At 38.6% G+C, this 27,283-nt stretch overlaps 1 protein-coding gene across 1 annotated transcript; it reads left to right on the forward strand.

The window, feature by feature from the left end:
• Positions 1 to 4,667: 4,667 nt before the first annotated feature.
• mrasa (muscle RAS oncogene homolog a) lies at positions 4,668 to 24,199 on the forward strand. The gene is made up of 6 exons (XM_084725546.1): positions 4,668 to 4,801; positions 14,111 to 14,369; positions 16,447 to 16,600; positions 18,698 to 18,797; positions 21,371 to 21,450; positions 22,455 to 24,199. The coding sequence occupies exons 2-6, from the start codon at positions 14,177 to 14,179 to the stop codon at positions 22,552 to 22,554; spliced, it is 627 nt and encodes a 208-aa protein (XP_084581672.1). The 5' UTR covers positions 4,668 to 4,801; positions 14,111 to 14,176; the 3' UTR covers positions 22,555 to 24,199.
• The last annotated feature ends 3,084 nt before the right edge of the window (positions 24,200 to 27,283 follow it).

Here is a 27,283-nt window from a genome sequence, read left to right on the forward strand (position 1 = left end):
TGTAACCTAACACACTCAATTACAACTTTGACTACTGTGGATTTAATTGATTTTAATTTATTAAGATGTGATGTTTGAATGGATTAATGGCAGGATTTTCATTTGGCCAACTCAGGTTTCAGGTTGCATGTGTGGCAATGTCTTTTTCTGTCAGTCAGTGTTTGGTTTGTCCTTTCTGAGCTACTGCAGAAACACGGCGGTGCAACATGGTAGCCTTTCTGGAAGAGGACCTACCGCCTCTGTCGATACAAACATCTCATTTTAAGGTTTTAACAAAAACACAACACTTGTTGTTTTCAGGTGATGATGAAAACTATTATATTCCATTTCTGCCATATTCTGCCAATAAATCCCCATCAATCTTACATTAAAAACATACTTTTATTAACACATCTCAATAAAAAAAATAAATAAAAAATGTCTCTTTCACTGCAGGGAAGATGAAAGGAGAAAATACTCTATGACAAAAATTTGCAATAAATTGCGCTTCTTGGGATGTAGAACTTTGATTTATCAGCAAGATGTGGTGAATGAGTGGGTTATAGACAAGATTTTCATCCAGGCAACTGAGGTGTTGATCCTGTGTGAAATTATTTAAATTTTTGGCTTTCAACTGAGAAATTTGGATTCTTAGTGAGCGTTCAAAGTGACAAGAGGCTGCTGCAAATCCCAGTGAAATATGGTCTAAACGTGAACATTCAGTTAACGTGACCATGGTATTTTTTTTGTATTTTAAACATGTTTTCAGTGGAAACAGGCTCACTTTGCAGGTGCAGGACAGCCATCAGAGAGGCTCAAACCATCTGACCGTGCCCTTCGAACACCAGCAGCAGCATGTGAAGAAAAATGAGGAGTTTACAGGAGACACACAGCAATCAATTCTCAAATTACGATCCCATCAACTTGCCGTCCAATCCAGTGGAGTGACCTCTCAATGAATGAATAAATCAGTAACCCACTCAATCAGTTCACCACCTCTTGATTGCTTCCTACAAGTCTTCCAAAGCCTAAATCAATAGATGCTTATCTCAAACACAGCAAGCTCTGGACTCCTCCATGAACATACGGGAAAAACCAAAACAGAATTCATGTTTAAAGCATACAGTATCCATCCTATTTACTTTTAATTTCCTGCAGGTCTTCAAAACCTGAGGATATCTAAAAATGGCAAATGACTGATAATGTATTGCCACATAAATGTGCTAGATAGGTCATTTCCTTTTTCCACTTGCAGAAAAATTTACTTTCCTTGAGATTTGGATATATATCATGTTTCAGAAATGTTCAATCAGTGTTAACAAGACGCTTAGAGCCATAGATGATTGAAATGTGATGCATTTAATGGTGCAAGTGCATTGGAAAGATTCCTACATCAACATAAGTGTGATCTTGAGAGAATGTCTTCAAACGTGACACAAATGTCCATGTGAACTAATTAGTTTTTGGTGGTCAAAGGTCACTATGACCTTACAAAACACGTTTTTCGCCATAACTCAAGAATTCATGCGCTAATTCTAACTAAAATTCACACTTTATTTATATAGCACTTTTAAAAACAGTTTATAAAGTGCTTTGACAGACAAAGCAAAAGAGCAGGAGGCAAAATAACAGAAGGGTAACACAATAAAGCCAAACAGAAGTAAGAAAAAATTAACCAAAAATTGCAATAAAACTAAAACACAAGCAAAAGACACTAAAGACAAAACAGCACAAGAGATAAGAACAGAAAAACAAATGAAAATAGAGGGAGGAGAATGCAGACATTACATGATGTTGTAAAGTCAATATAAATAAAAAAAAGGAAGGAGATAATCGCATAATGTCAAGTACAAATGAAAAGTATAAAGATATATTAAAAAGAGACGGCATCACAAAAAAGGAAGTCTATAAAAATTGGTTTTTAAGAAGTTATTTAAAAGATGTTACTGATTCTGCCACTAAATGTGATCATAATCCGTTACAATTACAGGGAAAAAAATTTAATTACACAACAATTATTAATTGGTGATGACCATTACCTTTCTTTCCAGATCTGGTAAAAAGAAATATATAGGAACATGCATATTGTGTGTGCTTGCTGTGTCTCTGTGTGTTTATCACAAGCTTTTAAGTGCAGTAGATTTCCTGGAAACCCTGGCCAAACACACACACCACACACACGCAAGCACACACGCACGCACGCACGCACGCACGCACGCACGCACGCACACACACACACACACACACACACACACACACACACACAGAGACACAGCACTTTATTGTCCATCACTTAGTTACTGTAACGTGAGTTCTTAAATGTCTCATTCCTGGATTATTTACAGAGGTAAAACTCATATCAAGCTTCCTCTACCTTGTTTAAATTGAATTATTTACATCTCTCTTTCTCTCTCTCTCTCTCTCTCTCTCTCTCTCTCTGTCTCTCACACACACACACACACACACACACACACACACACACACACACACACACACACACACACACACACACTGATGGCTACTGGTAATGGACCTCTACATCATAAATGCTCTTGCCAGTAAATGTGCATAATGTGTGCATGTGTGTGTTATACATCTTTCTGAGCCAATGTTTGCACTGTGTGTATTTTATAACAACAGCACATCATGTCTGTCTTTAAATAATAGATCACCTCATCACCCCAGCATTCCTTTGTGCTGCACTCTGTGGAGGTGATAATTCACAAACAGCCTCATAATTACTGAGGTTTCTGTGCAGTCAGTCGTAATAAGTCGATCTTGCCTTTGCTTTCGTGACACTGTGATATTTGTATTAAAATTATTTACTGACATGTCACTAAATAAACTGTGAAACATGACCTCTGTACCCCTTTCCTCTCAATCACTTTATATCTCTCTCTCTCATACACACACACCTCCATCTTTTCTCTTGATTGATCAGATCTTATCTGTCTCTTTGACCTCTACCTAAAACGAACCGAGGCTGCAGTTTCACATCCTTTTTCTCTCGTTGTGCGTTCACTGAAAAGGCAACAGCACACAGTCATTGATGAATACACTTTGTCTTCATTGTCTTTTATCATACGAAAACATTTAAAAGTTTCACATGAAATGCCAGAAGAACATTTTACCAACGCCTTTTTTGAAGGCTCCACTTGGAACCCATTCAGAGAACCTAACATAAAGGGTTCTACCTACAGCCATGTGTGACAGGCTTTAAGAACCTATGACAGGTTCTGCAAGGCCCCTTTTCCACAAACATCAAGCTCCATTGTGGTTCAGACACCTTATTTTGAACCATTCAGGGCATTTTGATGAAAAATAACAGGTTGGTCTTCATTGATGATGCATCCTTGATTCCACTCAATGGTTCAACTCAAAACTGGCAGACCTGCAGGCTGGTTCATTAGATAGCACCAACGTTCAATGAATCTTGATCTGGTACAAGAACCAGAATGAAGTTGGTTGAAAATTGCCTACAAAGGGTGTTATGAAGAACCCACCCAGGGTGTTCTACTGAGAACCTTTTTAAATAATGTATAAAGAAGCCCTTGAGTTTTTCAGGGGTTTCATCAATCCTCTCGGCTTGGCACAGTGGTGTCTAAAAACAGTATTGGCAGGAAAAAAGCAGAGGAGAAAATGGTGAAATCAGCTGGAGCAGTGTGGGCGGGATCGCAGAGCGAGCAACACAGAAAGTCACACCGATCGTGTGGCCCCTACTAAAACAGTTGTGGGCCTAAACAACTGTTTATGCCAGTGGTCAGTCCACTTCACATCACTGTAATATTATTAGTGATGCATTATGTGTTAAGCATCATGATGTTCAGTGGCAGACTCTTCAGTGTCTTCCAAAATGGAGTAGACATTTAAAGTAGCATAAACTTGAAATACTCAAATAAAGTACAGGAACCTCATTCCATTTCATGTTAAGTAATTGGTATCAATACTGTTACGATCTTTGGAAAAGATGTAGAAATTTTGGGGTAAATGTTAGGGTAATTTGGGTGTAATTTAGAAATTCCAAATATGTTATGACCTAATCACCACCTACTTACCACGAAATTTGTGTTAAATGTTAGAATAGAAATGTCATATTTGTTGCTATAATTATCACCTATGTACCATGAAATTTTGAGTAAAGTCTGAGGTAATTTTGGGATAATTTCACAGAATTTTTAAATAAGTCATGAGCTAATTACCACCTACTTACCATGAAATTTAAATATTGAGGTAATTTAAGGATTATTTCAAATAATTTTCAAATATGTTACTTGCTAATTACTACATGGAATTGGGGAGCTGTAAAGCTGTAAATACTCTTATTCATATGTAATTAATCCATTTGATCCCCTTAAATTAAGTCCAGCTAATTTGACAGGACTATCCCTTTAAAGAAGTCCGCTGTATCAACAGAGCATAAGAACAGTCCATTTCACTGAAAAGGGGAACTCCTTCACCTCTTCGTGAGATTTCAAAGAACTTAAAACAAAAAACACATAATGAAGGAAAATGAACTCGTTATTTTCCTTGTATTCTTGAACACAGATATCATATGACACCGAACACCAGGATTTAATGCTTTAACATCCTCCCCAAAAAACGGCGTTCACCCCTTTGGGGCTTTTCTATTTATAGCATCAGCTGTTGCAATACAAAGATTAGCTACTCGACGTATTGTTTGGCAGATGTGGGGAGCACACTCCCGTCTGTGGCGAAGAAAGGGCGGCGGTGGTTTGAAGCCGAGAAGGGCAGAGATGAGGAGGAATATGTCGGTGTGAGGAGGACGTTTTTCTTTGTGTTCACGACAGCCGAGCTCGTATCGGTAAGTAGCTTTTTCCTGCTGACAGAAGGAGGAGGTCGTGAATGCGGCCGTCTTGTATTCACGGACAGTGAAGGCAACACCGAGCTTTAACCGTTAATGTAAGAATCAACTCCTCTCAGTGTATCAACAACTTAGCTTAAACTGTCGTTTTCGACCGATGACAGCGCGGGTGAGCGGTCGAGGGAAGTTAGCTTGTTTTAATTAGCGAAATGAACGCCTGTCTCTCGTTTGCGGAAATTCCTTTTTGCTGCAAACTTCAAGAGAAAGATGAAGCAACCGAAATCCGTTATTCAGGGGCGGCTACTGTCGGTTTTCCACACGGCCACAGAGAGACAGACAGACAGACAGACGGGCCTTGCCTCTGTGTCAAAAATGTTCCCGTGGGGACGAAACAAAAACACACAGCTTGTCTTTAATCGTCCGTCAGACATACAGCTACACACACATATATATATATATATATATATATATATATATATATATATATATATATATATGTTTATATACAGTATTTTAACCAGAACCATTTTAACCAGTTGTGTGCAGCACACACACACACACACACACACACACACACACACACACACACACACACACACACAGTGGTGTCCAGCTCTGTGCAGATTTAACCGCTGGACACAGAGAACAGAGAGATTCTTCATGTATCAAATCATAGGATGAGATCATTCAGAAGCACCAGTCAGTCTGCAGAGAGAGACACACACAGACAGACACACACACACACACACACACACAGAGACAGACACACACAGACACACGTTGATCACTATTAATAGCCAAGTGAAATCACCAGTCAGATAATTTGGCTGTCTGGGGACAGATCCCCCTTTATCCTTCCATCATAACTTCATGGAAATGTCAAACCCTGCTGCTGCTGCTGCTGAAGATGATGATGATGATGATGATGATGATCACGCTGCTTGTGAGAATAATGGTTTACTGGCAATACTTTGCATGCTTAATTATGACCTTTGACTATAAGAAACTACCCTCTGGATGACTGACAGATTCTCAGTTTCCCACACAGGTGGCTGGGCAATATATCAATATCATCCTGTTTGGTCAAAAATATTGTGATATTTACTCATTTTATCTCCTCAGCTGTTTCCATCCCTTGGAGAACAAAACATGTCGTGAGTCACAACCTACATGATCAGTTAATATCGACATTGACTGATATGAAATGTCACTATAATGATAATTTTCAGCTATATCAGACTTAGTTACATGTGTATGATGCCTTCGTATTAAGTCATTATTAAATAATAATTACTTATAAATTGTCATGTGCATGTCTGTGATGTCTTACCCAGATGACACTGCAGGGGTGAAAGAAATATTTAAGTAAAACTATATAATACATACATTATAGAACCCATTGGTTTTTTGGGGCAGATGCTGATACTAAGGAGTAAAACAAATTCAAATAAATATATCACTTGGTATTATTTATACAGAATATAATATACAATATATAGAATATATCAGGGCTGCAACTAATGATTGTTTTTAAAGTCAATTAATCTGTCAATTGTCTGAATTAATCAATTCATATTTGTTTGTTTTAAAATGTCAGAAGATGCTGAAAAATGTCAGTCAGTGTTTCCCAAATCCCAAGATGACGTCCTCAAATGTCTTGTTTTACTCACAACCCAAACATATTCAGTTTGTTGTCATAAAGGAATAAAGAAACAAGAAAACATTCTCATTTAAGAAGAATTACTCAAAATGATTAATTCATCATCAAAAGAGTTGCCAATTAATGTAATAATCGATTAATAATTGATTAATCGTTGCAGCTTTATGAGGCTTTGGCATTTACTCATTGCTGAATTATGATTCCTGTGACGAGGGCTGGTGTTATAGCTTATAAATAAAATCTCAATATCTTTAGACTATTTAATGAGATACAATCTTAATATAGACACTTTATCTAAAATAACATACCATAAATTCTCAAATATATTAATATTGTAGGGATGAGTGTCTGTGCTTTTAAGGCTGCAGTTAATCGTCATTTTCATTATAGATTAATCAGCTAATTAGTTTTTCTGTTAACTGATTGATTGTTTGGTTTGAAAAAAGTCAAAAATAGTGAGAAATGTAAACAGTTTCACAGAGTCCAAAGTGACACATTTACAATGCTTATTTTGTCCAGCCAGTGCAAACCTGAAAATATAGAGCTGGATGATATGGACAAAAAGAAATATCACGATATCAGGTGCCCTGTAGCTCAGTAGGTAGAGCGTGCACCTCATGCACATGTTAGTCCTCTGCAGCAGTTGTGGGTGTAAATTCCAGCCTACGGCTCTTTGCTGCGTGTATTTCCCCACTCTGTTTCCTTCTTTTCTGTCGTATCTTCATGTCCAATCAATAAAGCCCTAAACAGCCCAAAAATATTAACACAATAGGATTTTTGATGAGTAATTATCAGAATTGTGGATATAGTGACTAAGTGGGTAAAGAAAAATAACAGAACAGGTTGATCAGTCTGGTAAGTTTGGTAAATTACATCACTTTACTGTAATGCAGTCTTTAAAACTAGGAAACACTCGCACTAAGGCGATATCTAGTCACACCTCAAAATGATTAACAATAGATAGAAATTACTGACATAATTCAAAGAACAAGTAGCCAATCCTCGCAATTGTGGAGCTGGACCAATATTTTTTTGCATGAAAATCAACTTAAATGATTATCAAAATAGTTGCCAAATCATTTTCTATCAACTGACTAATGATAATTACTATTATCATTACTATCTACAGAGGATTTCTGAGAATAGCGTATTATTATGAAAAAAGACATCAATGTAATTTATGGCTAAATGAGTTCAAGGTAGTGAGACCATGTCAAGTTAGTCATTGGTGATGATGACCCTCAATCATGCGATCAACTCGCCAGCTTTCTGAGGCCATTTGCACTTTGTCCTTTCAGCCATACGGCGACGAAAATAAGAAGAAGAACAAAAGAAGAACAAAATAAACACTAGACAGCATAAAACATGGCAAAACCTAAAGCTCCCAAGTTTGAAGTCAGTTCACGGACAGCTGGTATCAATCTAACATTGAGCTTCAACTGTTACTGGCACTCATATTGCTTGTCAAAATTTTTGAAGCATTGATTCATTCATTCAATACGCACTGACGTCATGAGGAAAGAAAAAATATGAACATTGTGGTTGCTGTGGGTGCTTGTCATCTCGTGTGGTTGGCCGGTCAATAGTGTGGTATTTCAAAATGCAGTTAGTGCGATAGCCCTATTATTTTGCAGATTTGTAAACCGAAAGTGCGATTTACACAGGACTATTTTTTCTCAGCTGACCCTAGGGGAGCTACGTCCAGCCAAAAGTTTCACAGTCTTATAAATCTATCGTCACTGGAGAAAATGTGAGGGGGGCAGCTGACTTTGTTTGCCTCATTTTCTGAAATTTATGAACATTAATTACTACATTAAAAAATATGTGCATCTGATTTTTGATCACATTAATAATTGCAGAATTGACGCTAGTAAAGAAATGTTAGGGCCTTTTTGTATTTTGCCTTAGCTCTCAAACAAAGATAGCCCAGAATTATTGCTTTCACTTCAGCTGTCTCGGTGACAAGAACCAGCAACCCGCTTCACATAGGTTTAAAACCCCATTCCTCCAAAGAGTCAGGGTTTCATTACTTAGGAAAATATATGCTCTGGTCAACCATGGCACAGTTAATAAATCTACACCATCAATTTCTTAAATAATTCATAAGTCAAATGTGAAATAAAAATTCAGATTAGCTCTCAATCCAAGAAAATAAGGGTGGTGTTTGACAAGGGTTTGTCCCTTGACAGCAGCTTGGAGGTTTTCATATGTTTTGAACTCGATGAACTCTGTCTTAACACCTCCTTTGAATGATCGATGAGTGTTGATGTCAACGCTACAGTACAGGCTGGGGTGTGCACCACTGTGTTCCTCCTTATTCCTGTTCTGTGAGATATGTTGCTGCTTTGTTCCCTTGTTAAGGAGGAAGTCCCTTTATCCTTTCCCAAGGCAGCAACTAGCCACTTCTCAAGAGCCCAGAGAGGCTTTATGGAGTCATGGTGAAGACAAAATATGAAGTCCAAAACACAACAGGAGACACTGACAGAATACGTCACTGGTTTATTCTCTTCTTTTGTCCTCGAGCTGCTGGATGAGGAGAAACATTATATTTCCTGGTTAGCCACAGATATAGAGATGGGCTCTTCAGGTGAGGAATCAAGTGAAACAAGTCTTGATTTACAAGCTTTGTGGTCCTGTTGAAATGCCACACTGCTACAAGGGGTTGCGGTATCTTCATTAGCTGTGGGGCAGTGGACTTGTTTTTCTGATTGATGAGGAAAAGGAATGACAAGAAAGAAATTCAAAAGGTGGTTCTATTCAGCATTTTTCAGCAAAGTTGAGGTGTGCTTTATAATTATCTGTTAAAGAGTGGGAGTGAATGGCTTGACCATAATGGTTTGTTGCCTCCTACTCTCTGTCATGTCTTATCCCAACTCTGTCTCCTAGAAATTAAGTTGATAGCATACTAAACTTTTTTCCTATTTGTTTTGTGGCGCAAAAAGCAAGCTGCTGGATTATGGATACAAAGTGCAGGTCCTTTGATACCACAGTGCTGAGTTTGCATCGTGGATCGAATCTGTGGTTAGTTTTAGGCAACAAAAACACTTTGGTTAAAACTGAGAAAGACTGTGGTGTTGATTAAATGTCAGTAACTACAGTGCTTTGTGTTTCAAGTCAAGTCTGTGGTGTTTTGCTGAATTAAACAAAGACCAGGGCATTAACCAGGTGCTGTGAGTGCTGAAACCTTACCATTAAAAGGTAAATAATGTGCTAAATACTAGAGGATAATGTATGGCAAGGTTGGATATTTTGCTAGACAACAATGGAAATGCGTTGCCAGTGAACATTCTACCAAGACGTTCAGTATCAACACTTGGGTGACTTGCAATTGGCTGTTGTCTGATGACAATTTAGCCCCCTATTTTAAGACTGATTAGCAACTTGAGACACATGAATGGAGTCAGAGGCTAATGTCTATACACACATATGCAGATAAATTTAAAATAGCAAAAAAGAAAAAAGACTAAACTGTGGTCAGACCATAGCTGAATAGCTGATGGTCATATTGCATTTCGACCACTGCACTGCATCTACCCTGTTCTCCACAGGGACCGTTTACCTGCATGCAACCAAAGCTTTGTCAAACATAACTGATCAATACTTCTTACTATAGACATTAATGCATGACTATAAATGGAGACCAGAACGCTTCTGATACCGAAATCTTGTACCTTCAGGCTCTACAGAGACTTTATAGAGATTTGACTAACAGTTTGTTAGACTAAAGCTTGCTTGGCTCATAAGCCAAAAAAGCGTTAGTGCTTTCTGCCTACTTCCTGGATATGTGGCACACTGAATATGCTCAGTAGTATTACCATTATATTGATACAGATTTCTAAATCACTTTCTTTGGATTGAGGAACGTTGTACAAATATAAATACATGAAGACATGGATCAAAACTTCATAATAGAAAGAGCCATAATTGAACTTGTTTGTAGTTTGAGGGGTCCTGTCAACAGTTCTTGAAACGTCTCTTTTATAATAGCGGCTTATGGGGAAAACGCTTTTTAGGCAATAGGGGAATTTTTCACTGCAATACCGCAGTGACCACTGGGACATATTCTATGAAAATACCAAAACTGAGTCTAGAGGAAAGGATTTAGATTTATTGGCATTAGTGTGGACATAGTGTGGTCCTAAGTGTTGTGCACAATACGCAAGGTATGTCCTATGACAGCTTGATTTGCCCACTGACACATGATGGTTTGTAACCATACAACCAGCCACATTAGTCAGATGACTAACTTTGGTTGTACACATAGTAAAATTTCCTCTACAATGCATCCCCTCCCATAGGAATTTGCTTTTAACTGGTGTCTGTGGATTATTTTAGTCTCCCAGAATGGTGTGTTGTTTCAGAGAATTGTGCACTCCACCGAGTAGACTCACAGAGGGAAGTGCTGACACACCGCACAAGGTTGTGACCTGACTTGGCTTCAGTTACCCAGGCATGACTGGTTTGAAAACCACAACTGGTGGTAGGTAGTGTGATTTCATGGTGCTTCTAAAGCTGTTTTGCACAGCACTGAAAATCTGTCCAAGGCGGTGTCTTTCTAAAATGGTATAGCAGCAGAGACGTTCACTTAGTGACTTTATGACAGCCAGCCAACTGACTGACTGAAGAGGCTTTTTAACATCAGGAATTTGGCTTGGAAATTCTTTGCCCAACCTGGCTGGCTGATTGGCTGGTTGGTCCTTTGGAAAGGAAGGAAGCATCTTCCTTCCCTCCATTGTGCTGGGCAGGAAAGGATGGACTGTGGCCAGCTGACAGCTGTTTCCTGGTGGATGAAGGAGGAATGGGTGCGTGGGTGGGTGGGTGGTGAGGGTGTTGTGCTAGTAGAGAGTGAATATGTTTTTTGTCTGCTGTTGACTGTTGCTACAGTTTATAGCATGGATGCCCAAATTCTTTCCTATGAAGAGGCACAAATGAATCTGGATGGAGGGCCAGGGGCCAAAAAATAAATGTTAAAGTTAAAATGTGTTATATTTAAAAGAAATTTGTACAAATTTTATATCTAAAATAAATTTTCAAAATAATCAAAACACGACTCTTAAATCTTCATTTTCAATCATTTATTCATTCGCTGAGATAATTGTCAAGAAAATATCCATATACATTAAAAGGAAGGACACCTTTCTGACAGAAAGTGCATGAAACTCAAGCCACTTAAAATGTAGAGTCAGTAGCATTTGTCCGAGCTGTTCTGAAACACACCAGGACGTCAAATACCAATGTTTTGGGTTGGTCACCAGCGTCCCAAGCACAGCAAAGTAATGAGAAAATAACACAGTACAGGCAGAGGGCTCTGCAGATACAGCCAACACACACACACTTCTAGTGGGTCGTAAGTGATGATTGAAAGGGATAATACTTTCATATATTTTAGGAAAATATTGCATATTATGCCTTTAAATTAAGCTTAATTTGGCTTCAGCCTGAAAAATTCAGCCTGACAAAAATATTAAGGTAAACATGATAATGACATCAGACGTTTTAGAAAAATGTAAGTGGAAACCTCAACAGCACTGTGCTGTACATTGCAGTAAAATTCAGAATTCATGCTTTGTAGTCATTACTATAAGGGTTTTACAGCACTCTCATGATGATTTGTTTTAAAAAGACACACATTTGTTGAGCACTGTACAAGCTGTTCCCCTGAAGTGTAAGAAAAATCATCTGAATCATTTGCACATTTTAAAATAGATCTTTTTAAAATTGAGCTTCAAATGTGCTTCCCTTGTGCGGAAAAAAATACTCTTCTGTCAAACCTCTCATATTCTTGTGAGATAGATGTTTATTTTCGTTTTCAAAAAGCCATAATTACAAACTAAAGTTATCCATCTGTGTTGAAGCCATCATATTTCTCTGCTGCTTCTGTGGTTCCAGTGGGCTACTGAGAGTAGACGTCATTAGCCTGGTTTTCTACTGCTAGGCCAAACCAGGCTCACCAAGGCTTTCTTTAGCCACTTTTCCATACAGTTGTTATATCCATGCTGCAAGTGAACCAATAACGTGACAACAGTACAAGTGTTTTTCAATGCAACACAACAACAGGGCCTGTTGCTTGCAACCCTTCATCCAACATTTTTTTTTACGGTAGCTGCCCCTTTTACTTTGCTTGCACAAAATTTGAGAATATTGTTAGATCTCGGTGGAACAACTCTAATCACAACAGCTGTAAGGCGCTAATCTTGGTGTCAGTTGTGGAAGCATTTCCTGTACTTGCTTCAAAATAAAAGCTTTTTGTGGTTTTCTAGCGGCAAGCTCTTACTGTGGAGCAGCAGCCATTGGAAATGTTTGCATTAGCAGTAACTTAAAGGTGCACTGTGGAGTTTCCTTGTAAACAAACTAAAGTTATCCTTCATTCACTGTTACTCACAAAAACGGATCCTTTAGCTTTAACAAGCGTGTTGAACACATTTCTAGCAAGTTTATCTAGAGCAAAAGTAAATTATCTCAACAAAACATTATAGGTTGGCAAAACAATTTATTCAAAAACCTAAGAAAAATCTAGTTAAGACAGTTGTCTTGAAATTATGAGTTGTCAACTTTTCATTTTTTTTTCAGTGAAAAGTTTTGAATCTTTGAACCTTGAACTTTAGCATGACCAAAATGCACTGGGCAGGACACACATGACTGCAGTCTGCACTGTCTCTCAGGGTTCATGAAGACCGAGCCCTATATGTTACACTCAACCTACTGTGTGTGAACATAGCGAGCCTTTTTGAAATGATGCTTTCTCTCTAGCTGCCTGCATGCATGCACACTAATCAGTTTAGTACCTAAGCACTAAACAGAACCATATTATCATAGGTCTGTGTGGTTATCCCCTGCAAGAGGCCACAGTAGAAACATGTATGATCACAGTTCAGCACACTGTGGTTGGACTAAAGAAAGGACAGCATCAGTTCTCTTTAATCTAAAAAGAGAGAAGTATCAACTTAAATTGTGACCAGTCTGGTTTTTGTTCAAAGCACAATTGTTGAAATGTGTGAACATTTGATCACTTAGGTTCACATTAGCAAAACAAGTAATTTAATCAGAAATTCAGGTACCCCTTTAGCACTTTGTAGGCTCGATGCTGCTATATACTATGTCACAGAACTGCAGGTTTCTGTGGTTTAATTTCTGCCCAGCTTGCATAAATACTGAAGTCAATACAGTAGTCCCCATAAGATGCAGTTCCTGTGAAGCCTGAGAGACGTTGGCTCCAGTACCACTGACTGTTTATTGAAGGGACTGGAAGTTTATCCCATAAAAAAGTGAATTGTTCCACTATAACATGTTTTTAAGTTTTCAGTCCTCTGCCATGCTATAAACCCACGTACAGCTGTCATGCAGCTTGTTGTCTTTCTCTGGTGGGTAGAATGTAAATTACTGTTACCCAGCTATGAAAATTTGTATTGTAGGATGTCTTAAAGGATGTTGAACTCTATTTTTTGAGCAATTTTTCTTCCATCGTCTTTGATCCACAACTCCTAGATGTGGTCTGTGGTCTCCATGGTGATGAAAAAGCAGCTGCAACAAAAAAAAACCCTAACACCTCTCTCCCTTGTTCTCGCTCTCTGTCTGCCTGTTGTTCCCTCCCCTCTCTATTGTCAATCCTTTTCTTTCTTTTTCCTCTCTCTCGTCATCCTCCATTTCAGCCAGGTGTGTCTCATCAGCCACCTACTAGCCTACTTCCCACCCTTCCCACCACTGTCGAGGTAGCCATGGCGACCAGCGCCGTGCCAAGTGACAACCTGCCAACGTACAAGCTGGTGGTGGTGGGGGATGGTGGTGTTGGGAAGAGCGCCCTCACCATCCAGTTTTTCCAGAAGATCTTTGTGCCAGACTATGATCCCACGATAGAGGACTCGTATCTTAAACACACAGAGATAGACGGACAGTGGGCCATACTGGATGGTGAGTAGAGATGATCCTGCCCCTCCATGCTAATCTCTTACTTTATATATTTTGTCATTTTACTTTTGATTTCAGTTAAACATGTCCATCTTTGACCAGTGAGTCAACATTTGTTTTTTAGCCTTTAAGCACATTCCTGTGGTTGCTTTTTCCTACACTGAGCTGACTATGGAATAGCAATTCCCTGAACAAGTCAATGACATTTAGAAAAAATCACTGCTATGGTTGTTGTTGCATGTGAGAGCAATTAGAATTAAAGAATTAGAATTAAAAAATCTCTTAAAAATATGTTTTATTGTTTATTGGAATGTATGTTTGTGTAAACCTTTGACATCAATGGCCGTTGTCAAAACCTAAAAACTGTTCTGACATGTGAGGATAGCCCTAAGGGTGACACAGGGTCACAAAAATCTTTGTCTTTCTCCTGGGGTTATGAAAGTAGGGCTGATCACACAAGTTGTGCAGGAAACAAACTCTTACTCTGACCATGTACTATGCAAAAAAGTGAATCAGGTCACAATAACAAAATTGCGCAATCTGATTGTACAATGATGACTGTAAACTGGGTCAGTTTATCAGCCTGGCATTGTCAGATTAATACTAGTCTGGAACTTCTTTGCTCATTTTTTGATTTCCAAGGGGCGTTGTCCGTAGATGCAGACAAAAATACCTATGGACACAATCATAGATGCTGCACTGACCTCTTCGGCTTGTTGCTCCATTATGCCAGTGTTGCTGCAGTAGTGAACAGGCTAAGACTGACCTGTGAACAAATGGGAATGTTGTGTTTTTTCTGGTTAAAAAGCACTATAAAGTGATCTGTGATCTACGTGGTGTAAGGAAAACGTTTTTCTAGCTTTTTCTAGCTTCCTTCATGTAGATCATGAACCCTTGATGACTCACTGAAATTGGTTGAGAAATAAATGTTATGTGCTTTTTATCCAGGAAAACTGCAGCTTTTTCATACAATACAAAGGTCAATGCTGCATCTAGGATCATATGTGTATGGACACAGTTGGATAGATGACTAATCAGAGCAGTAAAACATGATGTAGAGCTGAGGGCCACATGCAGGTTGAGGCAGTGCTTGGTCTGTTTTCAAGCAGGAGAGATAAGGTGCCCTGGTTGCAGGCTTTCTCATATTACAGCTAAATAGTCACTAAAATGTGTTTCTGAAAATATTTGATATGAGAAATAGGAAACGCAGTAGCAGAATCTTTATTTATATTTGATCAACAGTGCCTAGTTTGACAGCTTGAGCCTGGTGTGAAACATGTGACATGTGAGGTTCCTCTATCAGTCATCTCATCAAACCTGCCTCACACTGAATAAACACTCATGACTGGCCCAAAGAGATCCTGGATGGCTGGACATTAGGGCTGCAAAATATGTTTAAAAATATGATATTGTGATTATTTTGAGAGAAATTGTGATTGTGATATGATTCATGATTAGTGGGAATGATCACTTTTGCATTTTCATTTTCACTGGAAAAAAACTGCTAAAATCATGATGATGTTTTCTTACAGCTGAAGAAGATTTGTAGGTCAGCACATCTCTGCAGCACACTACATTGTAATGCTCTCATGCATTTTTCCTTTATCAAAAAAATTGCAGCTTCTGCTATTTGGACATTGCACTTGGCCATATTGTGATTTTGATAATATTTCGATTAAATGTGCAGCCCTGGTAGAAATCTCCTTGAACTGAAGGGCGGGGGCAGATGAAGCGTGAGCTGGTCTGTTACCTGTCTGGTTCCCCAGCTATCAGTTTGTATTTGTGAGAAAATCAATGTCACAGTTCTTTCAGTGAGGAGGACTTCAACAATTATTACTTAGAGCAACTCTGACTCTTTATCACAGCTTTTATAAGTCCTGCCATTCTTGATAAGTTTTCTTATTCATGGCCATATTTAATAAAATGGTGCAAATAGAGATAAAATGAAAATGACATGAAATGCCCAAATGAAGAATTTGCCACTGCCACTGAAAAGCACATTTAAAAATATAGGAAGAATAAGAATAAGAGAGAACCTCCCATGTTAAGTGATGCGTTTGTGGCACTCTGTCTTTCTCAGTGCTGGACACAGCCGGACAGGAGGAGTTCAGTGCGATGAGGGAGCAGTATATGAGGACAGGAGACGGCTTCCTCATCGTCTTCTCTGTGACAGACAAGGCCAGCTTTGAACATGTTGACCGATTCCATCAACTCATACTACGGGTCAAAGACAGGTAGGTTACAACAGCACAAACACAACAAAGGAGAATTGAGTAGGATTGAATTTGGGAATGATGAGGTCATTCCTACTCATGTTATGATTTAATATTAACCCCTCATTCACACTGTCGATGAAAATCACAGAATTCTTGGTCAATCCTCTTTAAATGCCTTAGTGAGAAGAATTTTTTCAAGAACTCCAGAGAAACAGTGTGAAAGGGGTTTTGTGTTTCACTGCACGCACAATAAACCCACAACTGGTTAATTCTGTGAGACATGACAATCAGTCCAATCTGTCCAATCAGTCTGGCATTTTGATTTGGACTTTAAACACTTTAAAGTCATAGTTTATGAGGTGAATATACTTCCATGAACACTAAATGATTTGCCAAACCATTCACAATCATTTGCACAAATATATTATTATATTATTATATTCAGCCCCTTTCATGGTTCGAGTTTGAAGTATATTATTTTTTCACTTCAAATAAAATAATTAATTTGATTTCAGTTGGCTGAATATATTATTTGAGCGTCTGAATATTATAGTCCGCCACTCTGCTGAGGTAGGCAAAGAGTTAATGATGACCAATTACTGTTTGAAGATGTAATATTAACCAAAGCCAAAGATCCAATTTGATAAGAAATATTAATTTCATCACTGTATAACTGGATATTCCTTCCCTGAGCCTCTCTAAAAATACTTTGCCAGTGAACTGTTTTTGTGTCGAGGGTCTGGATGCCGAGGCATTTCCTTCCTTCTCCCTTCTCTTCTGTTGCAGCTCCAAGTTCTCTCTCTTATTTTCTTTTTTGTTATATGTTCAAGCAAATTTGTGGTATTGCCACAGTAGGGGGCAGTGAGATTCTCACGCACAGCTATGAAATAGCTCCATACAATGCTCCTCTTTCATTCAGCCATTGCTGCAATTAGGCGTCGGATTAGACTAGTTAGGGTGCAGGTCATGGTGCGCTGCACATACACGAGCCAAACAACAATATAACAACAGCAGAGGAGAAAAGTGAGTACATGCATGTTGTGTTCACAAGAACGGGACATTGTTTGCATGGGCAGTTCTACTCTTTGATGAAATTCAAATGGGTACGACACAGAAGAGAGAAATGGATCCCTTTGTATCAATACTATTCACAAGTATGTATCAATATTTTGGTATCGATCCACACACCCCAATTTGTTAGGCGACGACCTCTAGTGGCCGTATATTTTACTGACCAAAGTGATTGCTGTGATTTAGCAGCACCGCAGCATCACTGCAGCGAGTCATCAGACTGGTTCAATAAACCCCAAGTTTATCGCAGTTATTTTAATCAGATTATTTGGTAGTGGAAACCAAAGAGAATGCAGCCAAACTGTCCAATACAAACAACCACTGCGTTGAAAATCTGTGTGTGTACACCTGTGGTAAATATATACTGTAATAGGTCAAAGCCAAAGTTACCAAAACAGGAAGTAGCTATAGATGTTTGCAAAATGATGAAATTGTGGATTTATTGATGATCTTCTGACTACCAATGTTGTTTTCCCTTCTGAATCATACTCTTGTGATTGTACTGCCCTAATTCAGTTTTGCCTAAAGTGTTATAAGCAATAGAAATTTTAGTTTAGTGTTAAGTTTTTTCGTGTTTAACGGCCATTTGACAAGGTTCATTCTGCATAAACAAGTAGCACTGACATATCTTCCAGAATAAGAACGGTTAAGGATCAGGGTCTCGTCCTTGTTTCACCAGTTGGCCTGAATCAGATTTGTTTCCACAGTTCTCATCAGTTGTGTTGTGAATGTCTGTTGTGAGAGAAGAGAGTGCATCTGTTCTCTGACTGTGACTGACAGCAGCCAATAAAACTGAGCTTGACATGTAACAAAAATAGAAACTGGAACTGAGCAAGTTGCTGTCTGCCCATATTTAGTGGTGCTTCACTGTAGCTCATTTTTCTGCAGGATTTGAGTGTTGCAGAAACATGACACCTCCCAGACAATTTGTGTAGCATCTGATGCTCTTTCTAATCTAAATGCAAAACCTATCAGGTCTTTAAAATACCCTGCACATCATGAGACACTTTGCACATGTGTGTTTGTGTTCCTCTTTCCTCTCAGGGAGGCCTTCCCCATGGTGTTGGTGGCAAACAAAGTGGATTTGGTCCATCTGCGAAAGGTCACCACTGACCAGGGCCAAGAGATGGCTGCAAAACATAGTGTAAGTAGTGAACCTTTCCTTAAAAGCTCATCCTCACTGTAATCTTGTAACAGTAACCTGTTTTTATGTCTTTAACTGAGATTCTAACAGAGTTTTTACACATGCAGGTTTACAAGTTAATCCTTGAATCTAAAATAATTTAATCCAAAATCACAATAAGAGTCAAACTGGTTGAAACTGAACAGTAGGCTATTTTTATTTATAAAGTCAGATATGTTCGACACACTCACACACACACACACACTCACACACACACACACACACACACACACGCTAGAATCTAAAAAAAACAAACTAAAAGCTGAAGAACACTTTGATGATACAGACTCAGACTGTGTCTATATTAAGCCGTCTAAATTTTAAAATGCTGCCTTACACCCGGCACACACTGCCTACCTGAGCACCGTGTTAACAGGTTAGAGCAGCCATACAGCTCACTTGAGCAGCGTGTCACCTACCAAAAATAAACTGTGAAAATTAACTGTTTATAGTCCTACTGATACACCAGCAACATTACACCTTTTAGTATAGTTTCAATAACTGCGTTTACATTGCCCTAACAGAATAAGAGCCCAGTCAGAATAACAAAAGCCTCATGTAAACACCTCAATCGGAAGAATCTGGCCTGAAAGGAATTGTCAATCTTATTATGATTGTTTCTCTCATTTGTCTCTACTTTTTTGTTTGAAACCTTAAAAGATTTACCGATGTAGATACTGTTCTCAGGATATGATGTGGGTCCTTCTTTAAAGTTACGGGACTTTTTCTTCATTTATTGGCAGCTGGCAAATCAGAACCACTTCTTTCAGCAGATTAGAAGCTTCACAGCAGGCAGAACCAGTTTGTGCATATCAAAAAGTGTATATTCTGATTAATGCACGCTTATTATCTTATTTAGCGTCTCTTTGCTTCAGTTCACCAGTTTCGTGCTGTGTGGATGCCACATGGCCATGAGCTGCAGCAGTTTAGCGAGGTAGCTGTCATGCACATGTAGATTTAGGCACTGTGTCCTGGACCCTGGGCATTATTGTGAGAATGATTTGTGTCCACATTAGCGTTTCCATTTTGAAACACCACAGTGAAACACCTGAACATCATGAAAACAGCTAAACATCTTCTTCACAAACAGGAAAACTGTGCACCACAGCCAACATCACTTAAGGAATGGGACAAACAGCCCAGCTGACCAAATTATTATTACATGGTTGCAATGTCAGTGCAGGTCAATGACTACAAAAAACATCAAGCAGTGTGTTAAGATTTACTCAATCTGGAGGCTGTTTCCAAAAAACTTTGTTACAAAAATCCTGACTCAGTCTGAACAAAGGGCTGAAAGTAGGGATGGGCTGATGCGGTACTCATTATCGGGTCTCATACTGGCCAGAATCACTCCAAAGTCTAACCTGAGACAATCCATTAGCCTAAACTATCACGTAAATACTTAACTAAACTTCGAGTGTTCTGCTTTAAAGAGAGATGTGTCACAGTAACACAGATGAGCAGGATGTCATGTGAACAGTAGCTAGAACAGGAGTGTGACGTGTCATCATCACAGCTGTGTGGAGTTATTTTAAACTCAAGGAAGAAAAAAGCAAAACAGCAGTTTATATACATCTCATTTCAAATGTTTGATTGGTGCTGACCAGTCAAAAAGGCTGCTGAAAGTTCATTGTGTTAAAACATTAAATAAAAAGCAACAGAACTGCATAACTGAGTCACGTTATGGGTTGTGTGTTTGTTTCCAAATAGAATATCTGGTTTTTATATGGCTGGTTAAACAATGCATTCAAACAAATGTTTTATTAACAGCTTAGCTGTTTTAGAGGGGAAAAAAAGGATTTGATTGTTATTGGTATCAGGGAGGTTGAGTTATCGATATCTGTGTCAGACATGAAAAAGTAGTATCGAGCTGAGACACAGAGAAAAAGATGAATTTAACCAGCTTAATGTGGATGTACTGAACACAGCATGAGCGTTGAAACAGGTGTAAACAGGCAAAGATGGTTATCAAATGAAGTCAGAAATCTGCTCTTACTGTAGTCTGCAAAAGGCATCACTTTCATACAGAATGCATCAGAGAGAACTACTCTTAAATAAGACCAGCATCAGAAACCACACAAAACTTTAAAAACTGATTTTTGCTCTTGGTTTTCAAAATGTGCCACCACTCTTGATTACCATTATTGCTCTGCTATGATAGTTTTCTGTCATTTCTTGTAAGGTTAAACATGTGATCAATGATATTTGTTTTGTTTTATTTTTTATTGTTGTGTATTTTCTTATGAAAAAATCAGATGTTGATTGTATTTAATACTGTGTAATTATGTAATAATCTCAGCTTTCAGGCTGAGATGAGATCTCTGAGCTGCTGAGTTTCCTTTCTATCTGTGGTGTTTAATGACTTTGGTCTGGTGGGATTCAGGGAAAACAACAGTTCACTCTACTCACACATACAGTATCCTCCTATTCAGCCTTGGGACTTTTTATGTCACACTTTTTTTCCAATTTCTGTTGTCAGTGGAGAATACAACTTTAATATCACTTATTCGGAGCATTTCTGCTTGTTTCTTCAGATAACTTATATTGAAACCAGTGCCAAGGATCCTCCAATGAATGTGGATAAAGCCTTTCATGAGCTGGTTCGTGTTATAAGGTAACTCCAAGTTCACTTATTTTTCTTATTTCCATGAGATGAAGTCTGATATATTTGCATGAAAAATAATGTTATTGTTTACAAACTGAAATCTGTTACATCTGATAAAACTGTCTCAACTCAAAGCGTGTCAGCCTTTCCTCCTCTCTGCTGCGTATTTCACTTCTTCTGAGGTTAGTGGTACTTGGAGAGTGTTACGCTGGTATGTGAGGGCAGTGAAAGTGTTTTTAGGACGAGTGGAAAAGCAGAGAGAAAAAATCCCAGAGCTATTTCCTGTCTTGACACACGTGTAATTTCAGAAGAATTTGGTTTGTCTCCATGTTTTGCATGTGGTCATATCCTGTTTTAAGGCCTCCTCTGGTTTCAAGGACCAGCAAGCAACACGTAAGCATGTCACACTGTTTCAGGACCTGGACTTAGATACTTAAAAAAACAGCCGTATTCACCTTTGTGTTTGTAAAAAGAAAATTACAGGGAGTTCTCATTGTCTGGATGCCAGGTCTGTGACTGACTCACGAGGAATCTCTTCTCTCTCGTCACGACTGAGGAGAGTTGATTGATAAATCAACATTGCCCCCTTGTGGCCAGACTGTAGAAAGCCACTCATACGGGGGATGGATAAAGAAATGCTGTTTTCTTGCTGAGGCATCAGCAGAAACTGTTCATTCTCTTTAGGGCTGGGTGTGGTTTAAAAAAAAATAAATTACCAGTACCAAAACCAGCAGTAAGACTGACACCAATAGAGAACTCCTATTTTATACTTTTTTTCCAAGCAAGAAAGCAAATTTATTTATTTCCTAGAATGTTGAATTATTCCTTTAACACTTATTTTGACTTTAAAGATAACGATGATGAACTCCTGATATATGAGAGATTAAACATTATGAGACAAATTGACAACGATTATTGTATTCTAACGCGTCAGAAAAATATAGCAAATTGTTTCTGGGAAGATTATTTTTTATAAATGTTTGTTGTATGTCTCTGTTTCTCCCCACACACAGACAACAAGTCCCAGAGCGAAACCAGAAGAAGAAAAAGAAGATGAAATGGAGAGCAGAGCGTTCCGCGGGTTCCCACAGGTTCCACTGTGCCATATTGTGACCTCCCTCGTCCTGTTTATCATTCGTAACGTACACACACCCACACGCACACCCACATACCTTTGGACGTCCCCAAAGGAACTCCCAGCAGTGGTTAACTACTGGAGCACAAAAGGGAGGGAGGAGGGGGCGTCGATGAATGGCTGGACGGATTCAGAGGGACAGAAGTCGGACTGATGTCCCCTCAACCCTTCACAATGCCTTGGAATGAGTGCTATGCCATCTCTACGCGATTTATGGTCCCTCTCAAAGGTCTTTAGATCCCTCCCATCTGTATTCAACACAGAACTACAGTGTCACCAAACTGTTTCCCAATCAAGTGTAATTTTTGAATTTCTTATCAAATGTGGCACAAGATGACGGACTCTGTGGAAAAACCAAGAGATCAGAATGACTGTCAGAACTTTTGTCTTTGTGAGAAAGGGAAAGAAAACGGAGGAAGCGGGTCAAAATGTCAACGTGTGTTCTCCGACTCCAACAACCTGCTGGTCGTCACCTTTCGGTCCGCACACTCCTACAGTTTTTTGGAAGAAAAGCACCTGAGCGATCTTCAGTTATGTTGTCCACGTTCTCTCTCTGCGTAGAGTGGACATCAGAAAGGGCAGGACGGATGAATATGACAGTGGTGACAGTGTTTTTGGTAGTGAAAATAGATGTTGATGTGCGGTGTCGTCGGTGAGTGATGGGAGTGCGGCGTGTACCTTGTGGTCATGTGATGCTCTGGTTTTGAAATGTCAGTTCAGGGAGGATGGAAGGACGTGTCGTAAAGCAAGTGAAAGAAATGTGACGTGATGCTGAGAAACGTGTCATATCGGTCGGCAGGTGAACGTGATGGTCAGATCAGCTTGTTGAATAAGTGTTTAGATATAGTATAATAGTAAAGGAAAGTAAGATCGGTTGGTATATGTGGTTACACTTTAACGTAAACATAACAGGGTTGACACCAACACTGACGTGTCAGCAGCCATTTTTACAGTCACTCTTATAAATGGATTATTTTCCAGTCATATCAGAGCCACTTCACGTGAAGTAAAATAATTATATTTAAAGCTACTACAAGGAGTTTTTAACTGGTTATAAAACAGCCTCAATTTATTATTGATGCCTCTATATGAAGTACATTAACAAAAGAGACATCTGAGAGAAGACGGGCTATTTCTGTACACATTTTAAGATAGATGGGTTCCTCCTGAAGGGTCAAGGTTCTCACCAGCACCGTTTGCTTTTGAAGAACCGTTTTTTAAAGAAATGGTTTTTCAAGGGTTCTTTGTAAGGCTAAGGATTCCATTAAGAACCCTTTTTGGAAGAAAGAGTTCTTCAAGGACTGTTGACATCCCTTAAGAAGTCTTTCATCAAGGGTTCTTTGTACAATAATGTCAAAGGGTTCTCAGTAGAACCATCTAGGTGATTTCTAGATAAAACTCTTGGAATGTAAAGGGATTCTAAGTAGAACCTCCTGGGTGGGTTGTAGATAAAACCTTTGGGATATTAAAAGGTTCTTGACAGAATCTCCTCGGAAATCAGACGACACAAGCCTGCGTTTACATCACATTTCTACTGTAGCCAGTTAAAAGGAAGCAAGAGGAGATTTTTATTTAGATTGTTTAGATGTTTTTGAAGTTACATTTTGTGGTTATTATGGTAGAAACACATCAAAAATCAACATATAATATGTAACTTCCTTGTAGTAGCTTTAATGCAGACTGTCTCTGAGTCTCCATCAGTACTGTATGAACAACAGCCCTGATATCTTTTTCTTTTTGTCTTTGTAGTCTTAACAGATTCAAGTTACTTTCCATGTTTTTGTATCTAAAAAAAATATAGAAAATTACAGTTATATTTGTAATATAAATAAATCTAATTATAGGTGGCAATGTAAACAAATTCAATGCTGTTTTACAGAAGATCTGTAGGAAATTCTTACTGAAATAGAATAGATAAGGGATAGCGAGAGCTTCGTGTTTCAGATGTGAAACAGGCTGGAGGAGCTGATTTGCACTGGCCACTAACCAAAATAATGTGATGTCACTTTATTTCAATCTTGGGGCTTTTTCAGACTGAATTCAGGACAATGTTATGAGAAGAATCGTTCTCAGTAAAGGACAACACTCCTTTAGTTTTGGGTGATTCATCCTGTAGCCCTGGGAAGATGTCAGAGTCAGGCAGCGTGATGCTCCCATAGGGCTTAAAGCCATGTTAGCCGAGCTACAGACGAAGTTTAGACGTAGGAAAACCACACACTCGACGCAACAAGACATTCAGTGTATTCATGTTTGTAGCTGTGAGGTGGGTAGGAATGTAAAATTTAATAACCTATGAAATGGCTTGTACTGTTATCGCACTAAAGTGTCAGTGGACAACTTTTTTTGTCTGGATGAATACCGTCTCTTGAAGGAATACATTTTTGCACTTTTAATACAATTTCTGACTTTCCTATTGGCATGTTGTTTTCTGTTCAAATCTGTAAGTGAAACGAAAAGGCACGGTCAAAAAGAAATTGAATGTAAAAAAAAAAAAAAAATCGAAAAACGAAACAAGCAAATAGGCAATTAGTGTCGTAGCCCTGTGTGCCTGCGTATGCCTGTTGCCTTGGCGATGATTGTAACAGTCAGAATCCAATCATTTGAAAGGTATTGAAAGAGAAGTTCTACATTATTCAGTTCTGAATTAAGACAGCTGAGTATGAAAAGAACTCATTTGTCGAACGGCATACAAATTCACCTCAGCATGAAAGTGGAAAATCAACCTCAGCAAAAAGAAGGAACACAGTATTAATCTACATCTACTGTTAAAGGGACTTCACGCAGAGTTTCCAGAGAAGAAAACATTAAAGCAATGACGCAACAGACTCTGGATCATGGAGGAGGTAAAAAAAAAAAAAAAAGAAAGAAAAAAAAATACTGAATGTGTTTGATGAAGATGTTGCATCATGTATGTTTGATACCATTTTGTATTATTGATATGAATTATTGATATGATTCTTGCAAAGTGTTTTTTAAACAACTGAATAATTTATTACTGTCTATGTTACCTCAGCGTGTCCCAGACCTGGACAAAAAGCCCCCCCTCCCCTGTTTTTTTTTTTTCCTTTCTCTTTTGGGACTCTCAGTGGGCCTTTTGCCTTTGAGCCCCCACATGAAGAGACTTGTAATGTGTCGCGGACCAAGATGAAGAAACAGAATTTGGTCCTGAACTTAACAAAAAAAAAAAAAAAAAAAAAAAAAAAAGGAAAAAAGAAAGAAAGAAAAGCAGAAGGACCTCTGCTTTACTGGAGCTGGGGGATGTGCAAGGCCTCACAAGTGAAAACGTAACAATACGAGGGTCAAAACAAGTAAAGGTTGTCATCCAACTTGCAATTTTAAACATGTTTGTTTGTTCAATGTGAAAATTCTTAAATGAATATTTTGATGTTTTGGAAAATATGCACATACATCAGTATCTGTGCATGAAATATGAAGCTTCAGCCAGCAGTCAGTTATCTTATCTCACTGTTTCTCAAATTTTTTACAAAATGTACCAGCTTTCAAAATACCACCTTTATGACCAACGCTAAAATATCGTAGCGTCAGCCTACTCTATTCACCTACAGACAGTCCATACAGGAGGCACGGCCATCCCTAATGTCAGAAGGATTCAAATTTAAAAATAATAGGATGCCCGACTGCATCTGGTTGGATTTTGCAGTATTCAAGCCTGCTTCTCAGGCTATTATGACCCACAATCCTTTGCGTAGCAGAAAATAAGTTACATCAACAGAGCCGCTGAGAAAGCACAGACAGATGACGGCTTGCATCCATTCGACGGACTGCAGTGGATATATGAGCAAGAGGGAAGTAGTATGTCCCAAGTGTATACGTACTGCATCAAACAGTACATACTGTGTAAATGCAGCTGCAGTAAAGACTAAAGGTAAAAAGAAAATGTATGTAACTCAGAATGCAGCGTAGGTGTTAGCTTAATGTTTGGATTGGAGACGGGGGAAACTGCTCGCCTGGCTCTATGTGGAGGTAAAAAAAATCAGTCAATCAGCACAGCTAACGCTCAATAAATGAGTATGTTATATTTATTTATTTTTTAAATCTTAATGAGTTGTATTTTTAGTGGGTCTATGTGCCAGATTATTTCTCACCTTTGATCAGAGCAAAGCTGTCTGTTTCCACTTTTTATGCGAAGTTAAGCTAACTGGCAGTTTGGCAAGTTTCATATTTGGCATACAGATACAAAAGTGGTATCAGTCTTCTCATCTAACTCTCAGAAAAGTGAACTTGTGCATTTCCAAGCAGACTGAGCTCATGTACCAGCCAGGTGTCTTCTAGTTGACTATTTATTTTTTTGGTTTGAGGTCCAAAATAAAGTTTGAAATCAGAAAGTTACCTTTCTTGAATTAATCGTTATGGCTGGTACAAAGAAACCTGCTGATTTATTGTGGCGTCTTCACGTTTCAGGCAGACCAAATACAAATGCTGAAAGTGAATTAAATATGATGTATGAGTTATGATTTGACCCTGGACTATATGTGACCTAAATTGAGCACTTTTGTTTTCATTAATTGGAGAGGTAGCGTTCTTCTTTCAAATAGACACAAGTATTGTTGAAGTTATGCAAATTGATTTGAGTTGTGTATGTCCTGAAACTTTGTCAGTACGTAAAGGGCCGTCTAGACTTTTAATTTCGGATTACAAAAAAACAAAACAAAACAAAACTTGGAGTTGTCACACCAGTTGTGTAAT

This window comes from Lutjanus erythropterus, chromosome 8 (genome assembly GCF_056507025.1).
Source record: "Lutjanus erythropterus isolate fLutEry1 chromosome 8, fLutEry1.hap2, whole genome shotgun sequence".
Classification (NCBI taxonomy): Eukaryota; Metazoa; Chordata; class Actinopteri; order Lutjaniformes; family Lutjanidae; genus Lutjanus; species Lutjanus erythropterus.

Bases quoted from the DNA above. Each gene is read 5' to 3' on its own strand.
- mrasa (XM_084725546.1), top strand. From the start codon at position 14,177: ATGGCGACCAGCGCCGTGCCAAGTGACAACCTGCCAACGTACAAGCTG. The intron at 16,601-18,697 runs GTAGGTTACAAC...CTTTCCTCTCAG, and splicing joins ATACTACGGGTCAAAGACAG to GGAGGCCTTCCCCATGGTGT. The intron at 18,798-21,370 runs GTAAGTAGTGAA...TTGTTTCTTCAG, and splicing joins AGATGGCTGCAAAACATAGT to ATAACTTATATTGAAACCAG.